Source organism: Marmota flaviventris, chromosome 1 (assembly GCF_047511675.1).
Source record: "Marmota flaviventris isolate mMarFla1 chromosome 1, mMarFla1.hap1, whole genome shotgun sequence".
In the NCBI taxonomy this organism is placed as follows: domain Eukaryota; kingdom Metazoa; phylum Chordata; class Mammalia; order Rodentia; family Sciuridae; genus Marmota; species Marmota flaviventris.
Genome location: NC_092498.1, coordinates 29,511,809 through 29,531,355, shown reverse-complemented (window position 1 = coordinate 29,531,355; position 19,547 = coordinate 29,511,809). Strand labels below are relative to the sequence as shown.

Below are 19,547 nucleotides of genomic sequence, written 5' to 3'. Positions count from 1 at the left end.
GCACTGCATAGAATAAAGTGAAGGTCCATTGACAACTAAAAAATATTTGGAAAAAAAAAAGGATGAATGTTACAGTGTGAATTACATGGCTTTTATTTTTTAAAACTGTTTACTAGTTAATGTGATTCACTGATTCTGACCAATTGCTCTTTTCTTCCTCCATTATTCAGGAAGAAAGGCGAAGATTAAAAAATGCAATAATTATTCAGTCATTTATTCGAGGCTACAGAGACAGAAAACAGCAAGTAAGTTTATTTGTAAAACACAAATATTAGAAGGATCTGCAAGAGCTTATTTTAAATATTGCCTTATTATAAGTATCATTTTTTATGTATTTTTTTCTACCTGAAAGTTAACGTTAATGGTAGTAGTATTTTTTCTTAATAAATAGTTGTATTAGTTATATTTATACAAAGATTTATAGACAAGTGAATTTTTAGGTGATTTTTAAGTAGTAAAATACAAGCCACAACTAATAATCACAATAGAATAAAGGTACTTGTAGTGGGCATCCAGGGTCTTGATGCGAGTCCGAGGTCTTGATGCTTTGTCGCACCTTTTACACAGCTTTCTGACAGCGACTCGGTCGTCTGTGGGTTTCCACCAACCCGTGAACACATCTGCCTAGGTGTGGAGAGTTCTGCTTCTGAATTCATGCTTACGGGTTGCTCCTTCCTTTCAGTATTCCCTCCAGAGAAGTGCATTCGATCGCTGCGCACACTCAGCACAGTCTGGTGGCACTTTCTCCGTCACTAGTGCCCCCAATCTTACCCTCCTGGTAAGGCAGGTTCTGTTTTTTTACAAACAAAGCGAAGATGCAAAACGATTGGTGAGTGTTTGCTATATTTTCGCTTGTCTTGGTGTATGTATTTTGGGGCTTTGTGTTTTTTTTTTTTTTTCCTTAACATGTACATGGTGAGTATCTGATCAAGAATCAGGTCTTGTCAGGATCTGGTGACTCAGGCCTGGAATCCTAGCAACTTAGGAGGCTGGAGCAGGAGGACCTCAAGTTCAAAGCCAGCTCAGCAACTTAGCAGGACCCTGTATTTAAGTAAATAAATAAATTAAAAGGCCTGGAAATGTGGCTCAGTGGTAAAGTGCCCCTGAGTTCAATCCCTGTACTACAAAAAAAAGAGGTAGAACTAGCCAGATCCCCTCCAGGGTACCTGAGCCCTCATGGACTTTTCTCAGCCAATTCTAGTAGGTCACCTGTGGTGATGTATTTTACTTCTTAAAATCTAGTATACATCTTAATAGGCTTCTCATTTTTTTTGTTTTTGTTGTTATAGAAAATTTCAAATATTAAAAAAAGTATAGGGGCTGGGGTTGTGGCTTAGCGGTACAGTGCTCGCCTAGCATGTGCAAGGCCCTCAGTTCAATCCTCAGCACCATATATAAATAAATAAAATAAAGGTATTGTGTCCAACTACAATTAAAAAAAAGTATATCATGTGGACTCCCTCCAGTGTGCCCCACCTACTGCACAGTCAGCAGCAAGCTCTTCAGACATAGCCCTCCACACCTCTGCCTCAGCTCACTGTGACCATCTCTCTATCACATCATGTTCATCTGTATTTACAATAGCAACCTCCAGAATATATGGTCTCTAATTTATTTACCCAGGGCCTCCCACATCCAGGCAAGCACTGTGCCACTGAGCTACACTCTCAGCCCTGGACTCTTTTTTTTTTTAAAACATCTGAAACGCAAATGTATTTCTCTAAAAAATTTTATGGGCTTTTGCTATGGTTAGGAGAACCAGTGTGCATTAATTGTGGAAAATACATATAAATCCATTGATGAATAATCTTTTAAAAGGGGGGGGGGCGTATTTTAATCATTCATTTTCTAGCACATATAAAAACATTTGTATGTGATTGTTAAGTCAAGTATATGTTTATGCTTAGAGATTATTATTTGTCTGTGCCATGCAGGGTGGTGCGCAACTGTAATGTGTGCACCTTGGCAACTTAGGAGGCTGAGCAGAAGGATCGCAAGTTCAAAGCTAGCCTCACCAGTTTAGTGAGACCTTGCTCAGTGGCTGAGCACCCCTAGGTTCAATCCCTGGTACCAACCAACAAACAAATTATTATCTGTCTATAATAGAAATTCCAAGTTATATTAAAAGGTGGGTCTGCAGTGTACAGAAAAAACATTTTCTGCACTACAAACTGTGCATGCTAGAAAGATCCCCATGTGAAATAAACATAGACGGCTACAGAGGTCTGGGATAGAGCTTGGCCTGAAGCCCACCCTGCTGCCTGAGCTGAGCAGGTGGGACTCGGCATGGAAAGAGCTCTCTGTGACAGGAGCCCATCTGCAGCAGCCCAGCCGCAGTTCATTCACCTTAGACGTTGCTAATAGCAAGCTTTTCAAAGGCTTCCTTCCTGTCTGCAGTTTGTGAGACAAGGGAGGGGACTGAGGGCAGGCAGTCTGACTCTCCAGACAGGGCTGACCTAGGAGCAGACACCCAGGTGCTAGGTGTGACTTGAGGTTCTCTCCAGAGCACTGTTTCTTTGTGTGTGTAAGATCTAGTCTGCAGTCCCCATGTGGTTTCTAAATGTGAGCCGGCACAGACCTGCAGCCAGAGAAAACTTGGAAGTAAATGTGCACCTTAACACCAGGCTTCAGGCACGTATGCACAAACCTGTAGCTCATATGCAGATCCTGTAATGCTAAGTGCAGTGTCACCAAACCTGGTTCATACAGTAAAAGTAAACTTGAGTGTTTTCTATTTAATTTGCTAACAAAAACGCAAGAGCTTCCATCAGGAAAACGTCCCCTGTCCCTTTTAGTTCCCTAATTCCCACTCCTAAGATCAAGTGTGGGGCCTCCTTTGATAGTTTTTCAAAGCTACTTGATGCAAAAAAGTAAATAGGCTCCCCATTCTCACCTCCTCTCTTAATTTATTTTTTTTAGAATCATGACTTAAAATAGTTCTGTTGAGTTAGTGTGCTGTAATCCTGCATTTTTTGGTGTACAGTTCACCTGCTTCTCAGTTGCTTGGTTCTGATTCCCTTGGTCCAGCCTTTCTCCACCTCCAGAAGTTGCATCTCCAGGGCACCAGCACTGGGCCTGTCGTGTGCTCTGCCTGCCTGGCATCATCCTGGGAGAGCCTTTGCTTTGCCTCCGTTTTATACCATCTTTGCCTGGCTCCTCCACATCTTCGGGCCTCCTTGGTTCACTTCTTTAGAGCCTTACGATGGAGAGCCTTAGTTGAGTAGCTGGGGACATAGCCCATTGGTAGTGTTGCCCCGCACGCAAGGCCCTGAGTTTAACCCCCAGTGTGTGCGCACACAAAAGAGAGCCTCAGTTGACCCTTGAGACAGGATGCGGAGGAGACGGTTTTTAAAACTTTGCCCATTTGCCTTTACTACATGAAAACAACAAAATGTCAAACAATTCAGTTTGCCATGGTGTGACTTTCTGGATAATAACAGTATGTCTGTCAAGATGGTGAAATTCATACAAAACTTTTCTAGAAACTGGTCAAGTGTAGTGTAGTATAGTATCACTATTGCTTTGGGTTTTTTTTCTTTATTTCTTTCTTTTTTAGTTGTCAATGGACATTTTTTCGTTTTTATATGTGGTGCTTGAGAATTGAACCCAGTGCCTCACACATGGCTAGGCAAATGCTCTACCACTGAGCCATGACCCCAGCCCCACTTTGGGTTTTGTTGTTGTTTTGTTTTGTTTTTTTTACCCCCTCAATGTCAGACATGACTAGCTGATTAACAGATGAGATACCTGATTCCTACAGTTTCTATGATTGCCCATCTGTCATTTTTATAATGTTATACTTTCTGTATATCTTTTTTAAAAATTTTTAGTTGTAGATGGACAGTATCTTTGTTTATTTATTTTTATGTGGTGCTGATGATCGAACCCAGGGCCTCATGCATGTGAGCACTCCACTGAGCTACAACCCCAGCCTCTTGCTGTACATCTTATTTTAACTTGTTAATAGGTATTGCAAAATTTAAGATGAACTATGTGGGGATATGTGGTTAGTATTTGGATCTTGTTGGCACTTCAGGGTTATACATGTGTAGTCAGCTCACACAGATGCAGAGCAGGTCAGTTATTTCCCTCCAACTTAGGACAGGCTCTAATTTGTTTTGCATAGTGTTCTTCTGTTATTTATAGTGTCTAATTGCATTTTATTTCAAACAAGCATTAACGTGAAAGTAGAAACTATTTGTGACACATTCATAACTAGCCACATTTAGGAAGCCATCTTTTAATTCCAGCTGGTTGTAAATGGATCTTAGGAATAGAAAAAATAGAATAGCTCACTTCACAAGAGTATCCTAGAGGAAGTAGAGGGGATTCTTCCTAAGTATTGCGCTTTCAGATCACTTATAGCAGCTTTGTGCAAACTGGGTGCAAGGGACAGAATCCAGTTCCCCTGCTGAACTCATCCACCAGTCACATTCCATTCCTATCATATACCTGGTCTTTTGTTGGGAAGCATGGAGCCGTATGCTTGTCTTCTGCTAAGGAACAGAAGCATTCAGAAGAACCAGGGTGCTGAGGCAACTGCACATGCACATGCACACATGCAGGTGTGTGCCAAAGGGAAGAGGTAAAAAAGACAGATGTGTGGCTGGGGTCATGGCTCAGCGGTAGTGAACTTGCTTGGCACGTGTGAAGCACTGGGTTCAATTCTCAGCACCACATAAAAATAAATAAAATAAAGGTCTATCAACAACTAAAAAAATATTTGAAAAGAAAAGAAACAACTGTCTCTTGTAACTTCAGGGTCTGCTGTATTTCTCTTGTATTTTTCAATGATGCTTGCTGATTTTTGCAAATGAACTGATTTGACATGGACATGAGCTTTAAGTGCACTTTTTTTGAGTAACATTTTTATTAATTTAGCCTTACCATGGATGTATTATTTAAAGGTGGAAAGTGCAAGTACCAAAAGCAAAGCCAGACTCAGGAACCTTACTTATCAGGTTTTGATTAGGTCTAAGTGTGTATTGCTACTATGTAAATTGGCAAACATTTAAATTTTATGGATTGAGAATTACGTTTTGTGTATTTTATTATTCTAGATATGGCTGTATCAGAACTTAATTAAACACAGCTCCCTGTTTTTCAAGCAACTGGACGGATCTGAGAGACCGACATGCTTATTTCAGATAAAGAGGCTCATGAGCCTCTGTTGCAGGTAAACTGTCCCTGTCAGCAACCTGACCAGCGCTGGGCACCTTAAATTTGATTTTCATTTTCTAAGACAGTGGCTTTTCCATGTTTTTGTTTTATTTTGGATGGAAGGACTTTGGAATAGTCTATGTATTGCTCTAGGTAATTCTGGCCTGTAAGACTTAGAAGTTAAAACACAGATACAACTATCTTCCAGAAAGTATTTCTTGCAAAAATTCCCTGGGATTATCTTGTGAAGTGCTAAGCCTTTGAGTTGCCAGTGAATGGACTGGCCAACTCAGAGGATTCCTGGTAGGAGGTGATTCCTTTCTGTAAGGGTTTCTACCACATTCAGTTTGGAAGCCACCTCTTGAGAAATGGGCTTCATCAGGCTCTCTCATTTATGAATGAACTCAGTAGGCATTTATGAATGAACTCAGTAGGTTTGGGGATTACCAGACAAAGGTGTGGACTTGCCTTTTCTCTTTGAAGAGCTGGAAAATGAGAAAGAAGTAGAGCTTCTGATTTACGAGATCACTCGTCTCCTTGTCTATAAAAGTGAGTGACTTATGGGTTGAGTGTATGGCTCAGTGGTAGCATGTACTCAGTGGGCACAGGCCCTGGGCTGGACCCCAGGGTCAGTACAGTGCTGAAGGTCAGAGGACCTGGACTTGGTACTGCCCTGTGACTGTCTTGCTTGGCATTGGAGTCACTGGATCCACTGTTAATTGTAAACTGACGAGGTGGGGGGTGGGGCCTGCCTCCTGGGACTTCCGTCTCCACTGCATGGCCAGATGATGGGAGTGCTCTCTTCGTGGCCCGTTCTTGGTCTCCTCCAGCCTCAGAAGATACTTCACACACTCATGTTCCAGATGTCACCATGAGCTGTTAGTATCTCTAGATTGGCATCTTGTACAAATTCTAAAAATGCAGGTTTTCTGTGTCAATTTCATGTGATACTAACATTCAGCTTGTAAGTAGCTACTTATCCACTTAAATTAGTAAATTTATTTTGAAAATAAAAATTGATTTTTCAAAGCTAATGAATATTTTACCTTATTTACATTTCTTTTTACATCAGTCTCTACTGGGAACAACATTAGGGTTGGCTGTCAGTCCTGTATTAAAAATTATTTAGGAGGGCATGGTGGCACATGCCTGTTAGCACTGCAGTTTGGGAGGCTGAAGAAGGAGGATTGCAAGTTCAAGGCCAGCCTCAGCAACTTAGACCCTTAGCCACTTAGTGAGATCCTGCCTCAAATAAGAAAAAGGGGGACTGGGGATGTGGCTCAGTGGTTAGGTGCCCTGGTTTATTCCCTGGTGCCCAAAAAAAGGACTGATGGAGTTTCTGCAAGGTGGCAGGCAGGGTTTTTAGCACTGAAGGTCCAGCTGTGGCAAGCTGGGGGTTCTTGCTCTTCTTGGTTTGATCTAATCTATAAATAAGTAAAATAGAGGTGTTTTTATACAAAAAGATAGATGAGTTGTGGGAGGCTAAGGAGGAGGAGAGGAGCTGTGAACTTTGGGGTGGCCTTTCTGGACGGTCTGGGAGAAAGGTGCCTTGGAGGCCATGGTGGCTGGGGCCGTGCATGTTCCTGCTCTGGGGCGGGAGCCAGCACAGAGCCTGCGGGTCTCAGGTGTTCTGGAGGACGTGGGCTGTATGCTGGAGCACAGAGGAGCCGGGAGCTAGAGCAAGGTGAGGTAACTCATTTTGTCTCCTTGAAGGTTTTTATTAGGGTAAAGAATGGCATACTAAGCACTCGCTGCCGCCTCCCAGCGCTGCCTTGCCTACACTCCTGCAGACCACAGTGTCATGATTGACGGGTGAAAGTGATGCAAGAGGCCAGGAGTCTGGTCTGGCAGTTCTGGCAGTGCCACGCCTCCACCCAGGATGGGCACCCAGCCTGTTGGGTCACCATCACAATGTGCTTTCCCTCTCTTTTAAAAATAATCTAGGTGACCACACAGTACCTGTGTTGTCTCCTGAACACCCCCTCCCCAGCCTCCAGTGCGCTTCGCCGGAAACACCGCTATTGTTGGAGTGAGTGCAGCAGAGGGAGGGCACAGGCAGACCACCAGGAGGCGACTGCCAAGGGTGACCCAGCCCGGTGCCGGCAGAACAGACTAGGGCTCAGTTAAGTAGAGCCTGGGTGGATGCAAGGCCTCCGTTTCAGCAACTAGAAGGCTGTGATGGTTTTGAAGGTGAGGGAGTTATAAAGCTGCACAGGACTGAGCGGACCGTTTAGAAGAGAAAAAGAGGCCTCTGAGCACGCCCCACCATAGGAAGCTTGAGAGGAGGGGGACCCAGCCAGGTAGGAGGCTGCTGGTCAGAGTTGATGGCTGAGCCTAGACTGTCAGGTGATACCAGTTTCCCCAAGAAGAAATCAGATTCTCCAACGAATGTGTCCTTCCTCAGTGAGGGGACCAGTGACATTGCAGCTGATTGAACGAGCATTCATCTCAGGGGCATTTGTATCTCTATCTGACCGAGGCCTTTGCTGTGTATAGCTCTGAGTGGGGGCATGGGCTCAACTGTGTTTCCTGTTGAGTCCGCTTCTGTCTTGGGGTTGAGGAGCACCCTGGGATGAGCTGGGCAGGACGCCCTGTGGCTTGCTTTTGGCCTGCAGTCTTCGCCTCCCCTCATAGTGCCACTGGCCTGGAGAGCAGTGAAGGGCTGGGGTGGGGCTGGTGCGGGGAGGCGGTGGAGTTAGTAAGGCTTTGCAGGGTCCAGTGTGCAGTTCATAGAGAGCAATAGCATTGGCAGCGTGTTTGTTGAGGAGGGAACCTTGACAGTACAGAGGGAAAGATGCTGGGACAGTGCCTCTGAGCAGGAGAGGACAGGGCATGGCTCCAGAGTCGCAGAGTGTGGCTTTGGAAAGGGGAAAAAGACAATTTACCTTATTGTCAAGAGGCAGACAAACCCCATTTTAAAAACAGCAAGATGCAAGCAGACACTTGGCTAATATTTTATGTGCCATTTCATGGCACATGAAAATGCCATGATCGGTGTTCAGGGAGGTAGGTCTCAGTGACGTACAAATGCACACGAGGACGGCCTGCAGTACCAGGGGTTCAGATGCAGAGCAGTGGGGACCTGCATTGCATCTGTAGAGGTTCAGTGGTTTCTTTCAAAGTTAAGTGTATAGCTTCTCTGAGCCCTGGATTACCAAGAGAGGTGAGGCCCAGTCCCTCGGGTGTGCCCCAAGTGTTAACAGCAGCTTCCCTTGGGAGACAGGTGTCCATCCTGTGAGTGTCCTCCACCATGCTCTTCCCATCAGTAGACCAGTGCATGGCGGGTGCAAGGACCAGCTCAGGAGGTGCCACTGGGAGGTGCGGCTCTTTCCATGGGGAATAGCAGGAAGTGCAGGCTCATTTGTAGGCACAGAGAAAAGCTGGAGGGAGGGTGTTCTGGAGGCACTGAAAGCACCTTTTGGAGGCTGTGTGTGCAGTCTGTCCAGTGCAAGGTGCGGCCCCCTTAGATGGGTGCAGAGTAGTGTGGATAAATCATGTCTTCATAAAGTTGTGGGGTTTTTTTGTTTTTTTTTTTTTTAAGGCATTAAATCTTTTTTCAAATAAGACTCACTTTTGTGACAGCAGAACTTGTCCTTCTGCCTGTAACTCTTCTCCTCATAAGAAGGAAGGTAGGGGTAGGTGGCACAGGGCCAGAAAGTGCTCTCTGGGCCACAGGGGTCCCACAGGCACCTTTGCAGGAGAAGCCGTGCATTCAGAAAGAGGCCCTCCCCCAGTCTCTGGAGACAGCTCCTGTTGGCCCAGTCAGTGGGTTGTGATGCTTCTCCTGCTGTGTTGCATTCTGTTCACTTGCTCTCATCTGAACAAGAGTATGGCAAGTTGGAGGTCAGCCTGGGCAACTTAGCCAGACCCTTTCTCAAAAACCTCAATATGTTGGGGTGTGGCTCAGTAGTAATGTGCTCCAGTTTCAATCCGCAGCACCAAAAACAAAGTCTGAATGTTTGCTTACTTTTTGTCTGAGTCTTGCTGTCTTCAGAGATCTCTGGCACTCAACAGAGTGTCCCAGCTGCTCACTCACAGCCAGTAAGAGGAATTGGGGAGAACTCTGGTGACATTAGCCACCCCGTAAGTATGTGAATGCTTTTTTTCATTTTTACAGGTTGCTGCAGAGCTGTAATGATGACAGTTTGAATGTTGCACTTCCAATGCGAATGCTTGAGGTCTTTTCCTCTGAGAATACTTACTTGCCTGTTTTACAAGATGCTAGCTATGTGGTGTCCGTAATTGAACAGATTTTGCACTACATGATCCACAATGGTAAGCAGCTGGGTCAGGCCTGTGGGTGGTGTACATGACCTGCCTGCTTCTGGGGGCACGTGCTTTTGCAGGAGGGCTGCAGCCGCCGCCACTCCAGAACCCATGCTCAGCCCCACTCTGAAAACGTGGGGCCATGCTGGCTCTCTGTGCTGACATTTTTTGGCTTAGAAATGAGGAAGGGCAGCATCTGCTTTCAGAAATTGCTCCAGGCCCCTGAACCCAGGGTCTGTGTCCTCACTGGGAGCCGCTATTCCTCAGAACTGAGCAGGCGCCCTGTTGCTCCCCTTATCCTGAGCGGTGGGAGCCCAGGGCAGCTGGCTGAGGGCCTGCGGCACTGAGGAGATGGCCTGCCCAGGCTGTCCTTGTCAGGGGATGCTGCGCTCTCACACGGCTGGTAGAAGGGAGTGGGGCAGTTCGTCTGAATTTTCTCTGACTCGGTGTTAACACTGATAACTGTTCTTAAAGTGCATTACATAAAGTAGAATAACTGTCTATGAAATTCCTCCAAGGACATTATTAACAACACGGTTTTGGAGAAAACTATGATAATAAATAATATTCTAAATACTTGTGAATTAAGCCATAGTCTGAAATTAAGAAAACCTCAACCCACTGTCCTCACAGGTAGAAAGCCCAGCACATTAGGACTCCTGGGCTTAGAAGCCTGAGTCGGCACTAAAGTAGACTGCATTAGTCAGCAGAGGAGCTCAGGAGGTGCTGGTGAGCCATGCCATGATGGAGGCTGACAGCTCTGCATCTCTTCTCCTGAAGTGCTGCGATCCTCTGGTGAACCACGGGGAAGGCTGAATTGTATTCTGATGTCCAGCCTCACCGTTTGGCTTGGGTTCCCCCCCCCACACACACATTAAAAACGTAGAGAAGCTACTGAGTTAATTAAAGATAAATTGGAATTTGTGGAATTTGATTTTTTAAAAATTGTTAGAAGTGGTGCTTGTATGAATTGATATATTGTTATATATGTCAAAGGATAAGCATTCAGTGAGCATTTTAGTTTTCCTGTTTTCTGAAAGTATAGGGGAGATAACCTAGAAATATATACTATTTGAAATGTGTCTAAAAATAGGAAATGCTTGAACATCTTCTACTGTGACTGCCACCTCTGGCGTCGTCTTGGGTGGCTGCTGTGTTACTTTTAACAAGGTGCTTCCTGGCTGACCTCTCTGTGCAGCTTGAGCCTCCCACTTAGTAACCACAGCTGGTGTTCTGATGTATGTCGTGTGCTTCTGTGCACTGAGAGCTTTGCACTCTGGTCGTGCCGTAGTTCATCTGATCAGAACACACCTGGCAGTGTTAAAGTCCTGCTGTGTTTTCTTTAAAAGAAATTCTTATGTATTTGTGTCTTTTAAGTTTTACAGCAAATGAGCTTTTAGGCTTCCCTTTGATGTCACTAGTAGTCAGCGTCCGCCAGGTTAGAGTCAGGATGGTCATACCGCAGGTCTGAGTTCAGCACCGAGTTCAGTAGTCGGAGCTCAGTGTGAGGCTATGTAAGACTCCTGCTGAAAAGTGGCCAGGCAGGCGCGTGGCGTGCCTTTCCTCTGTGCTGTCAGACAGGCCTGGGCAGCCAGGAGGTGCTCATAGCCATGCCAGCACGTTGCCCTTGGTGTTGGACAAGAACAGGGCAGCTCTTTCTTAAAGGTGATGTGGCTAGAACCCTGGTTTTCGCACACAACCAGAAATACGTCAGGTGTGTAGGAAGGCAAATTTGGGAGTAATCCCAACAGTTACTTGTGCTTAAGTGTAAGTGGCCTGTAAATCGGCTCACTTCCTTGGTACCTGGTTTGTGGTCTCCATAAGTATCATTTCCTCTAAAAAAATCTTACTAGGCCCTGGAGATGAGGTAGATTGCTGGTCTCCCATGGGGTGAGGGAAGTGGGATGGGAGCATCCTGTCCATTACAGAGCAGGGTGCTCCTGATGGCCACAGGATAGTTGGAGGGTCCCTGAGGGTAACAACTATAGTAGGTTGAGGCATAGCAATACATCTAAACCCAGGAGCTCAGCATGACGCTAAGGACCCTAACTAACTAGGCACCAGGGCGCTTAGGAGACAGTTCAGAGCATCAGCCTTATTAGGACCTAGATTCAAGAAACTAGTTAGGCAAAATGCATAACATGAGACAGTGGGAGACTAGATCACTAGCTAGGTGATTGCAGTATCAAGGAATTACCGTTAATTTACTCTGTCAGGCATAGTGGTACACACTTGTAATCCCAACTACTCGGGAGGCTGAGGCAGAAGGATCACAAGTTGAAGGCCAGTCTGGGCCATATAGCCAGACCCTATCTCAAAATAAAAAAATTTAAAAGGCCTGGGAGTTTAGCTCAGTGGCAGAGCACCCCTGAGTTCAGTCCCTCTATAATGCCACACCGCACACATTCACACAGTGTCCTTAGCTTTTGAGGATATACTGAAATAACCCTGTCTTAGATTTGCCTCTACATGAGTGGATACAGATGCAATGAGACATAAGGGTATAGATGGCTGGCATTGACGCTGTTGGTACCGAGTGGTGGGTGCCGAGGCTTACGTGCCATTTGGATGACTTCCATATTTGTTTCAAGTTTTCCTTAGTGAAATGTTAGAGAAGAATTTACTTAAATTTGGACTTGTAGAGATTTATAAAAGGAACTTAAAAGTTGAGAAATGTTGTGGGGCAGTGGTGCATGCCTGTAATCTCTGCCACTCAGGAGGCTAAGGTAGGAGAATTGTGAGTTTAAGGCCAGCCTCGGCAACTTAGTGACACACTGTCTCAAAATAATGTGGCTCAATGGTAGAGCACTTGGCTAGCATGTGCAAGGGCTTGGGTTCCACCCCTAGTACTGTCCAAAAAATAAATTAATAAAAGTTTTCCTCAATATAAAAAAAAAGTACTCAATTTTAAATGTTTTTTTCCTTTCTTTTAGGGTATTATAGGTCTCTATTTGTTGATCAACAGCAAGCTTCCATCAAGTATTGAATATTCTGATTTATCTCGAGTTCCTATAGCAAAAATTTTGCTGGAGAATGTCCTAAAACCGTTGCACTTTACCTACAGCTCCTGCCCAGAAGGTGCAAGGTGGGTGAGAGGGGGTGGTGGAGGGGCATCTGGCTGTCAGGCGTCTCTATGGGATGCTGCTGTGCATACAGACTTGAATCAGTGTGGCTGAGTTCATGGGAACAGCACTAGTGTGCTGTGTCGTCCTGCAGCCTCATAGGATTCTGGGATTCTGGTGGCCTGGTTATTCAGCTTCCCGGTACTGTCAGGATGTGGCCGTCACCTGACTAGGGAGGCTGTGGATCAGGCTGACTTCAGGTTGGTCACCTGGATCGGTCGAGGAAGTAGCTGTCTGTTAGAGGAATGTTCAGTTAATTGACTGTCCCTTGGTGAGCAACGTGCTCTGGTGTCACAAAGCTCTCCTTTTCCTTTTCAGGCAGCAAGTTTTCTCAGCCTTCACAGAGGAGTTTCTGGCAGCACCTTTTACAGATCAGATTTTCCGCTTCATCATCCCGGCCTTAGCAGATGTACAGACCGCTTTCCCTTACGAGCCCTTTCTGAATGCACTGTTGTTACTAGAGAGTAGATGTTCAAAAAGGAGCCGTGGAGCACCGTGGCTTTTCTATTTTGTTTTAACTGTTGGCGAAAATTACTTGGGTATGAAACACAAGATACATTTTACCTGAACTCCTACGTAGGTAGCATGAGCAGATGAGCCGGGAGAAGGCTGCGCTGTGGCAAGTGTCACGTGGTAAAGATGGCTTCCTGGGTGGGGCCTGAGCAGGGCGCTTTGCCTTGTCCCTGGGCTGGTCTCCAGGCACAAAGGGAAGGCTGCTCTTCCGGCCTGTGTTCTCTGAGGCTCGTGGGTTTTTCTGGTGTGCCCATTCTGGAATCAGAAGGCTTGCCTCTGGGAGCGTTAACTCCTGTATGTGTGCACGGTTAGAACCGAGGGACCTAGGGAAGACGAAACTGGTTTCCCGCTCACCCTAGCTGCCTCTGGGTGGCCTGTGATCACTTCAGTTCTGGCCTGTCTCCCTGGAGGTAGGGACAGACCCCCACAGCTTGAGGACTCAGACCCGCCAGCCTGCCCGCCTTCACACACTTTGTGCACATGGTAGTTGTCACCCATCTTCTGAACAACCCACAAAAATTGGATTCCCTCAGTCCCTCCTTAGGTTTGATAATTTGTAAGCAGCTCACAGAACTCAGGGCAGCATTTCTGATGGCTACCAGTCTGTTACAAAGGACATAGATGGACAGCCAGAAGCAGAGACTCATTGGGCAAGGGACTTAGGAGGGCACACCGCCTCGAACACTCCCTGGTACCTGTGGGTGGGAGGGCAGGCTGTCGAGGCCCCCTCGCCCCCATCACCTCATCAGCATGAGTTCAGGCTGCATCCTCGGGATTCCCCAGGGACCCTCTTTGCTTTCAGGACACCTAAGAGTTTTGGTTGTTCTGGGACAAGGACCAAATCTACTTCATAGCAAAGCACAGTTGGAATTTTAAACACTCAGTTTAGGCTGAAATGCTTCCTCGGGTAGGAGGAGGTCACACCTGTTCCCTTCCGTGGGTGGCACTAACTAAAGCTGTGGTGCTTGTTTCACCAGGGGTGCTCTCTGAGGAGGGCCTGCTGGTGTATCTGCACGTGCTCCAGACTTTCCTCTCCCAGTTACTTGCCTCCCCTGCCGGCGCCAGCTCCCAGGACTCCACCAGCGACTCTGAGGACGAGAGCGAGGAGGCCTACAAGCCCGCCAGCCCCGTAAGCCCACACCAGGCCCTGAGATGCACCGGGAGCCTTTCTGGCTCCCTGACCCCGGGGCCCTTCCTCACACCCACCACCCTGCGTGGTTTTCTCTGTGTGTGTGAGGGGGTGACGTGGCGGTATGTAGCTTGGTCTTGGCTAAGTCAGGTCATTTGTGTATTAATTATTGCTCATGAAGCATTTCCTGCAGTGAGATTGTTGAGCCCAAGGTGAACTCTCCTTCCTGTCCTGTGAGCACTGCTGGGCGTGGAAGGCGTGTCAGGACTCACTTTGGAATCCATGGTCACATCTTTAAGCTCCCCTTCCTCCTTTCTCCCTGGTGTTAGGGAGTGAGCCCAGGGCTCTGCCGCTGAACTTAGTACCCCAGCCCCCTTTGTTCTGTTTTACTACAAGTAATACAAGGCATTATGATCACATGGACACCCATGAAATTGTGTTTGCTTAGATATAAACCTGATGCTGACCATTTTTTCCTCCTACATGAAAAGGCTTGAGGTGTGGCTGTGACAGGCTGCTGGGTTTTGTTCTCCATCTGGAGTCTCGTACTGATAGTGCTCACTTGAGAGTGGCCTGGTGGTCTAGGTGGAAGAAAACTTCAGTGTCTGTTGACGTGAGGGTGGGTCAGTACTGTCCTTTACCAGACAGCTTCTTCAGCTGGAGGGGAAGAGCAGCACAGGGTCACTGCCAGGGTCACGGCTGGTTGAGGGCTCCTACAAAGAAGTGAAACTGAGTTTTTTGGTGGGTGCTGATAATGTCTCATCTGTCAAGACTCAGAACTGTGCACCAAAATATGGATTCTGTTGTAGAGTCAACTAAAGAATGAGGTCTGTAGATAGAATATAGGTAAAATTTTTGGTTTTAGAAGAAAGTAAAATTTTTAAGTTGCCTTCCACAGAATCTATGAAAATGAGATTTATGTAAACTACTGCCAGTATGGCAAAGAGGGCATAGGCTGTGTTAGCTAGGGAGGCAGCAGACACTTCCTCCTCTGCTGGACGTTGCCACAGGGAAACTCTGTGGAGACCCCTAAGCAGAGGGAACCACAGGCCCGCTGGCTGAGGTTGTGCAGCCGACACTCGACAGTGAGGTTGTTGGTGAGTGTTTTTTTCTTGTTAAGTCTGTGGAAAAGCTACTATACTTTACTTTTCCTCTTTTTTAATACGTAAGGTTTCAGGGCCTGTTGATCACATGGCTTTGTGCTCTGTCTGATCCTCTTCATTTTTCCCCTGCCTGGTCTTGTCCCTTCTCTCCTGTCCGCCTTGGAATGGAGGACTAGTGGCCCACGTGGGAGCTAAGAGTCCTCCTTTTGTTTTTAGCCAGGTCTGCTACATCCTTTTCGCCTGTGGCCTGATTTGGTTGTCTGAGGTTCTTAGTGTCCTTAGGATTCTGTGTAATCTGTTTACTTACATGTACAATTGATTTTAAAATTGTACACTCCAGAACAGCGGTGCCCACGTGTATGGTCTGACATTCATGTTGCTCCTTAAAAACTCAGGTTGACAGGTGGAGTTTCGGCTTTTACTCTGAAGCAGTGTTCAGTTGGCGCTATTAAGTTTGGCCGAATATTGAAAGTGATAAGACAAGCTAGCGCTGATGTTTCCAGCTGTGGGCAGGAGGAGGAACCTTTGGAGTGCCTTACCCACAGGAGCTGCATGCACAGCCCAGGGCTTCTCTCAGCAAACCATTAAAATGGTGAAGACTAAATTTACCACGAACGCCCTTTGATTTAAAAAAAAAAAAATTGATACTTTTACTTATTTTGCTTAAAATAATCTCTGATAATTTAAAATGGAAATGCCCTCAGAAAGTAGTATGGATATACCATGTTTGCTGTCTCGGTACAACTCACTCTACAATGTATGAAATGAATTTTTCATAAAATGTAAATACTAAGCCAGGTGTGGTGGTACATGCCTGTCATCCCAGTGACTCAAGAGACTAAGGCAGGAGCATTGCAATTTTGAGGCCAGTGGTTAAGCACCCTGGCTTAATACCCTGTGCCCCACACTGCCCAAAAAAGTAAATACTGAAGAAGGTCATATTGGCAGGCAAAAACTGAATGTGACCGTTTTGTGTCATCCACTGTATAAAAGTGGCGTGAGCAGTGACCTAGAGAGGCTGCCTGTAATGTTCCCCATTTTCTCCTGGAAAGCGTTGATGTTGGGGGCAGGCGAGTCCTAGCAGTGCCCTCCACTCAGCAGGACTTGTGTGTTTCAGGAGGACGGCAGAGTCTCTGCCCCATACATCACCGAGGAATGTCTAAAGAAGCTGGACACGAAGCAGCAGACCAGTGCCCTGCTGAACCTGGTGTGGAGGGACTCGGCCAGCGAGGAGGTCTTCACCCGGATGGCCTCCATCTGCCACACGCTGATGGTGCAGCACCGCATGATGGTGCCCAAAGTCAGGCAGGTCTCCCTGGGGTCCATGTGCAGAGCCAAGCATGCCCTGGCTGGGGCGCAGGTCCCCATCAGTTCAGCTGTGTAGAAAATGGAATTTTTTTTTTTTTAAACCAACTAATGCTGTTGGCATCTTTCCTGGCCCCATACATGCTGCCTCAGCAGGTCAGGTCATGTCTGATTCTGTAACACCTGCAAATGAGAGTGTAGACCAGGCTACCTGTCTTGAAAGTTGGACGCAGACCTTTGTGACAGCCAGTATGTGAACATTTCTTCTTGGGCTGTTTTCATAACACCCGGTTTATCAGGTTGCCCTTGGCAGTTTACTCTAGTAGGTAAATGTTTGTTTTACAAGGCTCTGAGATAAACTTTTGGTTGGGACTAAAACAGATGCCCAACTTTTTTGTAAGGTGGTTCATTTGAACTTAGATGGTCTCAATGGTGGTCCTAAGCTGTGTCTTCCCACTTGGAGTGACAGTGGCTGGTTGGATATCTGAGAAACAGCTGGGTGTAGTGCAGAGCAGAAGCAGCTGTTGTGCTGATGTCGCACAGGCAGGCTGCAGAAAGCACCACCTGTCAGTGGGACCTGTGCAGATTCCTGTCCCCCCATGGAGTTCTGTCTCTGCAAAATATCACCCTGTCACACACACAGAGCGCAGCATTCTCTGGCAAGGGCCAAGAGAACGGTGAACCAGCTATCAGAGTGGCCTGGTGAGCATTCCCTGGCTCTCTGCTGCCCACTGCAGTGGGAGAGGCAGGGCACTGTGAACTGTGACCAGGTCATCCTTAGGCTCTGTACAGGCAATTGCTGCAGAGCTGGGGGTGACCTAAGCCAGGGCCTCCTTGCTCTCATGTGCCACAGAGCCTGCTGCTTTGGGTAGTGGCCACTAGTTGACTCTGCACTGCCCTGGACTGAGTGCCCCAGTGAACTGCTTAGGGTGCTGAGTAGGTGGAGCCCCTTTTGTACAGACTGGACCTCATGGGCACAGCACCTATCTCTTCCAGGAAACCAGTATTGAGAGTGTTTCCAGAGCTCATGAAATAGCACATAGCCTTGCTTTAACTTTTGTAGATTTTAACTCCTTTCAGATTTGATTTTTTTTTAAGTATTTAAAAGATGATTGACATATCCCAAGCTGATAACTCATCCTCAACTCCTGTCTGGCTAATGTCAGTTCATTGTCTTTTTAGAGCTTGGATTTGCAGTTTTAATTTCTGTTTTACATTGATTGTTAGTGTAAAAGATTGTAGAGTCCCATTTAGACTGGTATGCAAAGATTTCCAAGACAGATGTGTGCATGAAAAAGGAAGATTAAGAGATCAGTACTCATAATTACCTCCTTTTTGTGTAAAAAAGAGGGAAAGGATAAGAATATCTGATTGTATTTGTTTAGAGAAACGTACAGAGTGGGCACTAATGAGCATGTGTGTGGAGGTCTTTACAGCCCTACTGTCTCTGTGCTGCTTGAATCTGGGTGAAATAGAGTAAGTTGCTAGCTGCTGTTTTCACTTGTTTTTTGAGGTGCTGGGGATGGAACCTGGAGCTTGTGTTGAGCCACATCCCCAGTCCTAGCTTCTTTATTTGAGAGGACATTGCATGTCTTGTTATTGGACTTGTGAGTCTGAGGAAAATCTGGATTTAAAGTTATTTTTTCCTTGTACTGGGAGGGCAGTGCTTGGCAAGCATGCAGGAGGCCCTGGGTTCAGTCCCCACACGGCAAAAAATATATTACTGCTTAAAAATGTGAATAGATCCTAGATGGTTCCCTTGTGGGATGGGTCCAGGAGGGCACTGTCCAAACTCCCCCAGGTCTAATGGCAGCAGGGGTTTTCAGGCAGGGACCTGCGGCAGCCTGTCTGAAAGTGCCCACTCGGGGGCTGTAGCCCGTGTGCCTCCTGTGACGTTCTGTGGGCCAGTGGGCAGGTGCGCCACTCTGAGCTGAGCAGGGCCTCAGTGGCCTCATGGGCGGGCTTGGCGTGGCGTTCTACATTCTTTTTTTTTTTTTTAATATATATATTTTTTAGTTGTTGGCAGACCTTTATTTTTATTTATTTTTATGTGGTACTGAGAATCAAACCTAATGCCTCACATATGCCTCATAAGTGCCCCAGCACTGAGCCCCAGCCCCAGCCCCAGCCCCACATGCGACATTCTTCATCCTTCCTCTCTTGGCCCTTCCACCCGCTTCCTCCGCAGATGCTCCTCTCCTGCCTTCTCTTTCACTCCTGGGTTTCTTTTGTGGTCTCCTTCATGGGTTCTCTCTCTGTCTCAGTGTTTTGAAAGCTTTGCTTCTTTTTCCTTTACTTTTTGGGCCTTTTTCTTTCAGTTGATTTTCCAGGTGATCTCTTTCACATAACAGCTTCACCTGAGTTAGGTTGACTCTCCGGGTTCTCTTTAACCTGCTGACACCTTGGTGCTCCAGCTTCATGGAGAGGTAGAGGGAGGGACCTGTTCCCATACACCCACACACCTCCCTGAGGCCCTCCATCCGTCCTATGCTGGCGAATGTCCCCGTCATTCATGGTGCTGTCTGTGCCCAGTCCTGGAGCCGCAGTGCCTTGCACATGGGTTAAGCACATGCAAGGACCCTGCAGCATGCCTGGAGCAGGCCCATCCTCTCAGGAAGTCCCTGGGCCACGCTGTCCTGGGGAGTGGACTTAGACTTTCTTCCAGCAGTGTCCTGCCTGCCTTCTGTCTCCACAATGTGTCTGCTTCAGGTGTTGCCACACTAGATTTTTGGAAGCAAAGCCACCTTGCTTAAACCTCACGGTGACTCCCTTTGCTTTCAGAAACACTTCCTATTCCTTGGACTGTGGATTTTTAGCAGAGTCTTTCATACCAGATATTTGGAGTCACCTCTGATTTGACCTGTGGCTCAGGCTGCTTTTCCCAGCCTTGCTTGATCTCTTGGTTTTCGATCACCCGTCCCACTTCTCCTACCCTCTCCTTCTGCACCC

At 46.7% G+C, this 19,547-nt stretch overlaps 1 protein-coding gene across 1 annotated transcript in view; it reads left to right on the top strand.

Moving 5' to 3' along the window:
- The window catches only part of LOC139705963 (ubiquitin-protein ligase E3C-like), a 38,251-nt gene that overhangs the window by 3,211 nt on the left and 15,493 nt on the right, over nucleotides 1–19,547 (top strand). The window contains exons 3-10 of the mRNA XM_071613008.1: nucleotides 171–245; nucleotides 683–829; nucleotides 5,061–5,176; nucleotides 9,278–9,447; nucleotides 12,370–12,511; nucleotides 12,867–13,087; nucleotides 14,039–14,190; nucleotides 16,411–16,598. Coding sequence (XP_071469109.1) covers nucleotides 171–245; nucleotides 683–829; nucleotides 5,061–5,176; nucleotides 9,278–9,447; nucleotides 12,370–12,511; nucleotides 12,867–13,087; nucleotides 14,039–14,190; nucleotides 16,411–16,598 — 1,211 coding nt within the window. The remainder of the gene's footprint in view (nucleotides 1–170; nucleotides 246–682; nucleotides 830–5,060; nucleotides 5,177–9,277; nucleotides 9,448–12,369; nucleotides 12,512–12,866; nucleotides 13,088–14,038; nucleotides 14,191–16,410; nucleotides 16,599–19,547) is intronic.